Source organism: Cucurbita moschata, unplaced genomic scaffold (genome assembly GCF_002738365.1).
Source record: "Cucurbita moschata cultivar Rifu unplaced genomic scaffold, Cmos_1.0 Cmo_Scf00012, whole genome shotgun sequence".
In the NCBI taxonomy this organism is placed as follows: domain Eukaryota; kingdom Viridiplantae; phylum Streptophyta; class Magnoliopsida; order Cucurbitales; family Cucurbitaceae; genus Cucurbita; species Cucurbita moschata.
In genome coordinates, this window is record NW_019268528.1 from 2,137,162 (window position 1) to 2,147,862 (window position 10,701).

Below are 10,701 nucleotides of genomic sequence, written 5' to 3' on the forward strand. Positions count from 1 at the left end.
AAAAAAAAAAAAAAAAAAAAAAAAAAAAAAAAAAAAAACAGGAAAAGTTGAGGCATCAAGCGTGGGCCCCACAGTCGACATTCAAATCCAATCCGTTAGGGAAAGCATCAATACCTCGCGAGTGGGACTCTTTTTACTTTTTGGGAAAATTAAAAAAGTAGTGAAAAAGAAGGAACTGGGAATAACTCGGCGATAAATAGTACAAACTCGCGATACGTGCGGCGATAATTATTCGATTTCACGAGATAAAGCCGATTAATTCCCAACTGAAAGCGACTGTACGAAAAGAGCTGCGAGGATGAGAGAGGAGGGTACGACTGGACGTGTGTTGCGAATATTCACTAGATTTGAATTAGTGTTTCGAATCCGCAACACGGACTCTTAATTGGTCTTATCTCTCGGAAATGGTAAGCCACTGTTCTTATTAATAAGTTATCCTACGTATCTAATAAGTTATGGATGGGTTATCAAAGTTTGTCACTGATAGGCATGTAGAAAAAGAGAGACCCCTGTACCCGCATCGAAGATAGCGAGACCAAGTCCTCTTCTCTCTCGTCTCTGCAGCCCTCTGAAACCCTAGAATTCCTTGGAATTCGCTCCGAGTGGTGCCTGAAAGCTCCATGAGTCTTTATGATTTGAGGATTTCGGGTAAGTCTGAGCGTAGATTTGGTTGTTTCGTTTGATATTGAACCGGATTCGGCCGTGTTTGGTCGGAATTTGAACTCTCAGCTTCGGGATTCGGTTGTGGCTTCGTTTCTGGACGGAGAGGTTTTGGTTTTTGAGATTATCAGTGAGGATAAATGTCGTCTTTGAGCAGAGAACTGGTGTTTCTCATACTTCAATTCCTCGAGGAGGAGAAGTTCAAGGAATCGGTGCATAAGTAAGTTTATCTTTCTTTAATCTCTGATAATTGTGTGTTGGAGTCGTTGAATTTAGTTGTAATGGAATTAAACAGGAAGAGGTGTCGTAGAAGTTGTGAATCTGAATTATATGTTCGTTGGCTGTGTGTGTTGAATAAATGTTAAAAATCAGTACTTATTGTTCTTCGGAGTATGTTTGATTTAATTATTTTAGCCGTTTTTTTCCCTTAATCAAGGAATTTTAATGAACGTTTATACGTGATGTCTGGTTGGAGGATAAATTTTTTATCTAGCTGACTTTGTAGCATGTGGTACTACAGAATGCTGGCATTCTGGTTTAGGCTCTTAATGTCCGTTTCATGTTAAGCAAAAATTTCTGTTGCTAGAAAGCATAGAGATGACAGTTAAAAATTAGATGGAACCGATAGATTTCCCTTGTATCATGATGCTTTCTATTATTATTGCTACTTCAGTATTAGCATTATTGATTATTTTGTAGCATTTATTTCATTCTTAAATCGAATTGTTTTGAGTTTTGCTGATCTTTTGTTTGAGGAAATAATTCTTTATGTATAGGCTCGAGAAAGAATCTGGGTTTTACTTCAATATGAAATACTTCGAGGAGAAAGTTCAGGCTGGAGAATGGGAGGAAGTTGAAAAGTACTTATCTGGATATACAAAAGTTGATGATAACAGATACTCGATGAAGATATTTTTTGAAATAAGGAAGCAAAAGTATCTTGAAGCCCTTGACCGGTACTTCATATGCACACATACAAGAATTTTTTTCCCCTGTTTCAGGCTTTACCTCTCTTGTTCTTGACATGAATGATGTATAACTTGTCCTGTTTGATGATGTTGAAGGAATGACAAGGCGAAGGCTGTGGAGATATTGGTAAGCGACTTGAAAGTTTTCTCAACATTTAACGAGGAGTTGTACAAAGAAATTACACAGCTTTTGACTCTTACAAATTTTAGGTAAGTTGATTGAATATCCTTTGTTGATACAGGTGATATGAAACAAAAATGATTGTGTTACTGAGATGAACCTGTAGAATATAAAAAAAGCGTTCTTGAAATTATTTATAACTCTTGTAATGAATTTATTAATTTCTTTGGCTTTGTTTACCGAGTCTTGTTACTTCTTTGAATACATTATTACCAGGGAAAATGAGCAGCTTTCTAAGTATGGTGACACTAAAGCTGCTCGTAGTATCATGTTGATAGAGCTGAAAAAGCTTATAGAGGCAAACCCTCTGTTCAGAGACAAGCTTGTTTTCCCAACCTTGAAGTCATCAAGATTACGAACACTCATCAATCAAAGGTAAGAATCTTAGTTGGTGGTGGGGAGGTTTTGTTGGAACTTCCACCTTAAGTTGGTAGTGCTTTATCAGGAAAAAAAAAAATGTTTTTTGAGCCAATTTATTGATATGTCCGGCAGTTCTTCGTCCTTATGCCTTTGACTTGTGGTCCAGTTCTTCTATTTTAGCTCGCTTTTCTAAGAAAATGATTATTCTCTTTTATCACTTTGGATTTGGTTGCATTGAACTTTGCTCCTTGATTTCACTAATTTATTATATTGTAAGAATTCATTCCACTGAAAAAAGACTCCTTTTAAATCTAATAATCAACAACTGTCTTTTTAATGTTACAAAACAAATTCTACAGCACCAAATCATAAAGCTTTGGAAGATAGTAATAGCTGTATATGCTCAGGTACTAGTTCGTTTAATTCCATACCATTAATAATACTTTATGCAGCTTGAACTGGCAGCATCAGTTATGCAAGAACCCACGGCCAAATCCTGACATCAAGACTTTATTCATGGACCATACATGTACCCCACCGAATGGTCCTCTTGCACCTTCACCTGTCAATCTTCCTGTTGCAAAACCTGCACCCTATGCACCACTTGCAGCGCACAGTGTAGGGTGTTATATATTCCTCTTCTTGGATACATCTGAATGTTAAGTTATTTCTAAATTCATTTTTGGCTTTTATAATCAAACAGCCATTCCCACCGACTGGAGCTGCAGCTAATGCCAATGCTTTAGCTGGTTGGATGGCAAATGCCTCAGCTTCTTCATCTGTCCAAGCAGCCGTGGTTACTACATCATCTATTCCTGTTCCCCAAAATCAAGGTATGATCTCTTCCTCAATTTGCTTACCCCTGCCTCTCTTCAATGTGAGTATACAAAGTATATAGGGAGCGATAAAGCAATGTATTTAAAATGAAGAGTTTTATCCACCCCAGGGTTGGCAGTAGTGGATACCCCCCTCTTCTGTTGTACAACACACCTAGATAGAGGGATCTTATTTCTATATTGCCCTTGGATACTGATGAAGATTTTACATTATTACAGTCTCTATTTTGAAACATGCAAGAACACCCCCAACAAATCCTGGTATGGTCGATTATCAGAATCCTGAGCATGAACAATTAATGAAGCGATTGCGGTCCGCTCAATCTGTTGAGGAGGTAACATTTTCCTGAATTCTTATATTATGGATGTAACTATAAATCTTTTTCTTCTTTAATTTGGCCTCTTTGTGCGACTTTCATAATTTAAGATTAATGTTGGTCTTCTCACGCTCTCTCTATATTTTTTTCAGGTCACGTATCCAGCACCCAGGCAGCAAGCTTCTTGGTCATTGGAAGACATTCCGAGAACGGTAGCTTTGACATTGCACCAAGGGTCCACTGTAACAAGCATGGATTTCCATCCTACTCACCACACTTTACTTCTTGGTATGATTGTGTATCATATGAACCAGATTGTGTTTGTTGTTCCATATCTGATTTCTTAGTCGAAGTTTTGAAATAATTATTTTCCTTTCTTGTTATATCTTCACCTATTGGATATTTTTGGGCAGTTGGTTCTAATAATGGCGAAGTTACACTTTGGGAACTTGGTATGCGAGAGAGATTGATTTCAAAGACTTTCAAGCTCTGGGATTTGTCATCTAGGTCATTGGCATTTCAGGTTTTATTCTAATTTAGAGCTTTTGGTAGTCTAATTTTATGTTAATATTCTCTTTGGGAATATCAAAATTGTCCTATATGTTCATTTGTGGAATTTATTTTAAGTCATGACCTGATATTGGCATCTTATTGAACATGCTTGCAGGCTGCCATTGTAAAAGACACACCAATATCTGTCAGCCGAGTTACTTGGAGTCCAGATGGGACTTTTGTTGGTATGTTCATTTTGACAATGGCAAAATTTTTTTGCTACTTCCACTATCATGGATGACAACCAATTATAGGTGCCCAGTTGATTCTTACCTCTTTTTGTTTCAGGGGTTGCATTTACCAAACATTTAGTTCATTTATACTCATATAATAGTTCAAATGAACTAAACCAACAATCAGAGGTTCGTTTATACTTTTTTTTTTCTTTTTACATATTTAATATGGTAAGTTCATATTCTATTAACTAAAATTTCTTCCTTTTCAGATTGATGCCCACGCAGGTGGAGTGAATGACTTGGCTTTTGCCCATCCAAATAAACAACTTTGTGTGGTAACTTGTGGAGAAGATAAACTCATAAAGGTAGAGAGATCATCACCCTTAATTTAAGAAATCTGTAATTCTATGTCGCTTTTTCTTTTTCTTTTTTTTTTTGGACAAACTTTACTTTTCTTTTGCATATAATTTGAGAGAATGAACAGGTCTGGGATATAGGAGGACGAAAACTGTTTACCTTTGAAGGGCATGAGGCACCAGTGTATTCCATCTGTCCTCATCACAAGGAGAGCATTCAAGTGAGTTTGTGCAAGATTCTTACTATCCATATTCTTCACTTTTTTTAAAAAAAAAAAAAAAAAATTCTGCATGTCTCAAATGAATGGATGAAATTTTGTACTGCTCATTTAGATAAATGGATGGAGGAGGTTATCTGCCTGCTACTTTATCTTTCATCTGTCAATTCGAGCTGTCAATACACCTTGGGAAGAACATTTTAATTGTCATTAATACTTATCCTATTTGGGAGCTGCCTAAATGGCTAGATATCTAGTGTCATCTTCAAGCTCTGTTTCTTCTTTTCTTTATTATTCTTTTTTCCTGAACCCGTTCTTTAATTGTTATGACTGCTCACAGCTTAATTTATATAGAAATGTTAATTGAACATGGTAGCAGTTGGGAAAACTTATTATGGACTCTCTTTTGGGTTCCTTGGAATTGTTTTCTGTGGGATAAGCCATTCTTTGGATATGGCTCACTTTGGTTTCACTGGATTAGTAATCTATAGCCAGCAGTAGCCATTAACGGCTTCTAGCATCTTGATTACGCATTTGTGCACCAATATACAAAGATCATCTTGACTATTGGTGCAACTTCATGGGGAGCTTAATGTTACATGCTAACTTGCGGTTTTGCAGTTCATATTTTCAACAGCTCTTGATGGGAAGATAAAGGCATGGCTCTATGATCATATGGGTTCTAGAGTTGATTACGATGCTCCTGGAAAGTGGTGTACAAGAATGCTTTATAGTGCGGATGGGAGTAGGTATGTTGTCATTTCGATGCATGAAGAAATATACATGACACTATTACATTAGAAATCGACAAACTTATTATATTTAATTAATTTTCTTGTTATGTCTTGTATTGATTGTTGTTTCTGATTTCAATCACCTAGGTTTCTTTTTATGACTCTACAAATAGGTGCTCGCAGTTATGTGATTGTTTGACTTCGTTATTAAAATTCATTGAACTATTGAGTTCTTGCCTTCATATTATCTCTCGCTCCTTTCCGCTCCTCTCCTACTCTGTTCTATCATCTCTTGCCTTGTTCTATTTCTATAATTCAAAGTTTCCTCATATTCTACATTGCTGGTTTTGAAGATCTCTGGACGTTTACTACTTTAAGCTATGGCTCTATTAGTTTAAGTTCCATGCTCTATGTCTTTTGTTTATGTTTATATTTCCTATTTTTCTTTTCTCTGTTCTTGAATATTGCATAAAATTTCATTATTATTTTTCTTCTCATCTCTCAGATTATTTTCCTGTGGAACAAGTAAAGACGGAGAGTCTCATCTAGTTGAATGGAATGAGAGTGAGGGAGCGATAAAGAGGACATATGCTGGATTTAGGAAGAAATCAACTGGTGTTGTGCAGTTTGATACTACCCAGAATCACTTTCTTGCTGTTGGTGAAGATAGTCAGATTAAGTTCTGGGATATGGATAACGTCAATGTTCTCACTTATACTGATGCAGAAGGTGGACTTCCGGTTAGTATATTCTATATTATTTCATTTATAACACATTGTATTCTAGGTTATCCTTCACATTGATGAATTAATTTGTGTGTTTTTTCAGAGTCTTCCTTGCTTGAGGTTCAATAAGGAAGGAAATCTTCTTGCTGTTACTACGGATAATGGGTTTAAGATACTTGCCAATGCTGTGGGAATGAGATCATTAAAGGCAATTGAATCCACTACCCCTTTTGAAGCATTGAGATCGCCCATGGAATCTGCCATGAAGGTTCATACCTATCTTCACTTTCTTGTCATTGTAGGATTATTGTTGATTTGATCTTCTTTTTTTTCCTGGAGAAACTTCTTATTAGATCTTTGAAATTCACAAATATGCACATTTAGGTCTCTGGCACACCTGCCGTTGCAAGTGTTAGTCCGGTTAATTGTAAAGTAGAAAGAAGTTCCCCAGTCAGACCTTCTCCAATTATCGTAAGTCATGTTCGCCTTTCGAAATTTTCTAGTTTTTTTCTAGTATCCTCAATTTGAGCAGTGACATTGGCTTGAAGTTTAGTGGTTATGAATTGGCTTCTTTCATATATTATTGACTATCTTGATTTATCCACCACTTTCTGAAGAATGGAGTCGATGGCTTGGGGAGAAATTTGGACAAACCAAGAACCGTAGAAGATGCAATCGATAAAGCCAAACCCTGGCAGTTGGCTGAAATTGTTGATCCAGCCAATTGCCGGTCGGTCACCATGCCTGACAATGCAGATTCCTCATACAAGGTTTGTTGCATGTTCAATTTTTTTGTGATCTTATATATATATTATTTCCCACATGGCTCAATTCTTGCATACCATTCAGGTCGTTAGACTTCTGTATACAAATTCTGGTGTTGGCCTTTTGGCCCTTGGGTCAAACGGAATCCAGAAGCTCTGGAAATGGACGCGTAGTGAACAGAATCCAAGTGGAAAGGTACTAGTCTGGACAGCTTTTGACATGCACTTGCTGATTTCCATCAGTTTCTTGAGATTCCTTTGTAGATATATTAGTTTCTGTCGCCATTCATCAGTTTACTTCTTTTCACACCTTTTCTTTTTCATTTGGAGGACAATTATCTTAACGGTTGAGTTTGTAGGCCACTGCCAATGTTGTTCCACAGCATTGGCAACCAAACAGTGGTCTTCTCATGACTAATGACGTCTCAGGTGTCAACCTTGAAGAAGCCGTCCCATGTATAGCGCTTTCGAAAAATGACTCGTATGTGATGTCAGCATCCGGTGGAAAAGTTTCATTATTTAACATGATGACGTTCAGGGTATTTTATACAGAAACACCTTTTTTTTTTCTTTTTTTTTAATCTATAGTTTTCTGTTTGGTGATAGATTGCTTTGACTTGTAGGTGATGACAACATTCATGGCTCCTCCCCCTGCTTCTACCTTCCTAGCTTTCCACCCTCAAGATAACAACATTATTGCCATAGGAATGGAGGATTCAACCATTCACATATACAATGTCAGAGTGGATGAGGTATTTCTCTTTGAAACAGAGTTAGTTATTTCCATCGCCTTTTCTGGAGTTAGTTCTCAACGTTTTTCCCATGCGCTTCCCCGATCGCTACAAGGTTTCACGATATAGCTTTTAACCCCTTTTAAGTTTTACTCTTCTATACTAATGGGCTATGGCATTTTTGTCGTTTCCGTTCAGGTAAAATCAAAATTGAAGGGTCACCAGAAGCGGATAACTGGTCTAGCCTTTTCCACCAGTCTCAATATTTTGGTTTCTTCTGGTGCTGATGCTCAAGTGAGTGATTTTGTTTTCTTGTCAATAGTATTTCTGTTGTCTCTGTTAAGGAACAATTATGAAAACAAAACACGTGAAATTTTGCACTTTCGTTTTTACTTGACTTGCCATAACCTGCTAGGTTAAAGACTCCTTTCTTTTTCTTGATTCCCATCAATCCTTCAAAGTGGCATCATTTCCCTCCTCAAATAAGTTGTAAAATTGTCGTTTTGGCCATTACTATTAAATCCTAGTTGAAAAAGGGAATAAAATGTGAGATCCCATGTCGGTTGGGGAGGAGAACGAAACATTCTTTACAAGGGCATGAAAATCTCTCCCTAACAGATGCGTTTTAAAAACCTTGAGGGGAAGCCTGAAAGAGAAAGCCCAAAGAGGACAATGTCGGCTAACGGTGGGCTTGGACTGTTACAAATGTTATCAAAGCCAGACATCGGGCGATGTACCAGCAAGGAGGACAATGTCGGCTAACGGTGGGCTTGGACTGTTACAAATGTTATCAAAGCCAGACATCGGGCGATGTACCAGCAAGGAGGCTGGGCTTTGAAGGAGGGTGGATTGGGGGGTCCCACATCAATTGGAGAAGGGAACAAGTGTCGGCAAGGACGTTGGGCCTCGAAGGGGGTGGATTGTGAGCCACATCGGTTGGGGAGGAGAATGAAACATTCTTTATAAGAGTGTGAAAACGTCTCCCTAATAGATACATTTTAAAAACCTTGAGGGAAGCTTAGGAGTGAAGTTCAAAGTGAATAATATTTGCTAGCAGAGTGCTTAAGTTGTTACATAAAATAATAGTATTAGTTCTAAGCATATATATTCTTCATTCTTTTGCCCAAATTATCATATACACATGATGTGCAAATGTTTCGGGGCATCCCGAGAGATCGATGCTTGGGGCATTGGGGTGTTATGGCTTGGATTTTTGTTTTTTAGGCATAAACTTTTCCCATCTCCATGAATAAAAATTGGCTCTTGCCTTTTTCATCCTTCACCAATAATTGCTGAACTCTGCAGCTGTGTTTGTGGAGCATTGACTCTTGGGAGAAGAGGAAATCCATAACAATCCAGCTCCCAGCAGGAAAGGCGCCTGTTGGCGACACTCGTGTACAGTTTCATACTGATCAGATACGTTTGCTGGTAGCCCATGAGACCCAGATAGCTATATATGATGCCTCTAAAATGGATCGTATTCGGCAGGTACAGATTTTACTATGTCGATTCCAAATACCGATACTATCGAAAACTTGAGATATAACTCATAGTTCTTCTCCACAGTGGGTTCCACAAGACGTGCTGCCAGCCCCTATTTCTTACGCAGCATATTCCTGCAACAGTCAATTGGTCTACGCGACATTTTGCGATGGTAATGTTGGAGTGTTCGATGCCGATTCCTTGCGCCTAAGATGTCGTATTGCCCCATCAGTGTACTTGCCACCTGCAGTGTTGAATTCGTAAGTAATTGAAATTTATGCTTCTATGGAATGATACTAGACTAATGCTTAGAGTTGCTCTTAACAAATACTACCATTTCACAAAAACATTGCATTACATCTCTTTTGCCATTTCTAACTTCTGTAGGAGCCAACCCGTATACCCGCTCGTCGTTGCCACACATCCATTAGAACCAAACCAGTTAGCCATTGGGTTGACTGATGGAGCTGTTAAAGTGATCGAGCCAGCGGAATCGGAGGGGAAATGGGGAGTGAGTCCACCGATGGACAACGGAGTCCTGAACGGTAGAATGGCTTCTTCGTCGACGACCGCCAGCAACCACACACCAGATCAGATACAAAGATAAGATGTTTAGCTCACTGTAATTTTATCACCTATAGGCACTCAAAGTAGGTTCCCCTCTTCTCTTCCATTTCACCCTCTGTCAAAAAATGTAAGTTTTGAACATCATTATATAATGGTTAGGAGATACATTCTTATATATTCTTATTTATTGTAATTAACTTATAATTGAATATTCTACTTAACAACCCTCTCTAGACCAAAACTTCCATACTATTTCACTTTACCCTTTTTTTAATCTATTTTTTCAACCTTAGTCCAAAATATTAATTAAATGTAATCTATTTTTTCAACCTTATTCCAAAATATTAATTAAATGTAAAGATAAATTATTAAATTATTTCAGTCTTCATCTCTACAAATGGGATCGCCTCTTATTTCAGTCTTCATCTCTGCAAATGGGATCGAACTGAAGAAAGAAATTTTTAATGAATAATTCTCACCAGCAAAAATATAATATAACATTAAATGATTTCTATGTAATTTCTATAAACTTAAATTTTGAACCACTTGAAATGTGATTCTAATTTTATTGTAAACCTCTCTCTAAGAGATACGTTTTAAAACCGTAGAGGAAGTCTGAAAGAAAAAGCATAAAGAGGACAATATTTGTCAGCGGTGGGCTTGGGGTGTTATAAATGGTATTAGAACTAGTTACTAGACGACATGTCATCGAGAACGCTAGCCCCCATAGGAGGTGGATTGTGAGATCACAGGAGAAAGAAATAGAAATAAAATTGGAATAGAAGGTATGTTCTCATTCATATTCATATCCTTTAAAATTGGAATAGAAGGTATGTTCTCATTCATATTCATATCCTTTAAAATTGGAATAGAAGGTATGTTCTCATTCATATTCATATCCTTTCAATAGGATACAAGATAACAACTAATACTTATCGACAAGGAAAATATAAACTAATTTAATATTAAGAATAAAATAAAATATACTATAAATCAAATCATAAATAAGAAAAATATAAACTAATTTAATATTAAGAATAAAATAAAATATACTATAAATCAAATCATAAATAA

The 10,701-nt window shown here is 37.1% G+C and overlaps 1 protein-coding gene across 1 annotated transcript; it reads left to right on the forward strand.

Moving 5' to 3' along the window:
* Positions 1-508: 508 nt before the first annotated feature.
* Positions 509-9,862, forward strand: LOC111450382 (topless-related protein 3-like). The gene is made up of 25 exons (XM_023090469.1): positions 509-880; positions 1,437-1,616; positions 1,725-1,838; positions 2,026-2,184; positions 2,622-2,787; positions 2,873-3,002; positions 3,225-3,340; positions 3,475-3,610; positions 3,736-3,845; positions 3,990-4,059; positions 4,163-4,236; positions 4,320-4,415; positions 4,535-4,627; positions 5,246-5,373; positions 5,864-6,098; positions 6,187-6,351; positions 6,468-6,554; positions 6,701-6,853; positions 6,933-7,043; positions 7,207-7,386; positions 7,471-7,599; positions 7,777-7,872; positions 8,884-9,066; positions 9,145-9,320; positions 9,448-9,862. The coding sequence occupies exons 1-25, from the start codon at positions 801-803 to the stop codon at positions 9,665-9,667; spliced, it is 3,387 nt and encodes a 1,128-aa protein (XP_022946237.1). The 5' UTR covers positions 509-800; the 3' UTR covers positions 9,668-9,862.
* Positions 9,863-10,701: the final 839 nt, after the last annotated feature.

Coding starts and splice junctions, on each gene's coding strand:
- LOC111450382 (XM_023090469.1), top strand. CDS start 801: ATGTCGTCTTTGAGCAGAGAACTGGTGTTTCTCATACTTCAATTCCTC. Junction 3,341..3,474: donor CCGCTCAATCTGTTGAGGAG/GTAACATTTTCC, acceptor TATTTTTTTCAG/GTCACGTATCCAGCACCCAG. Junction 4,237..4,319: donor AACTAAACCAACAATCAGAG/GTTCGTTTATAC, acceptor CTTCCTTTTCAG/ATTGATGCCCACGCAGGTGG.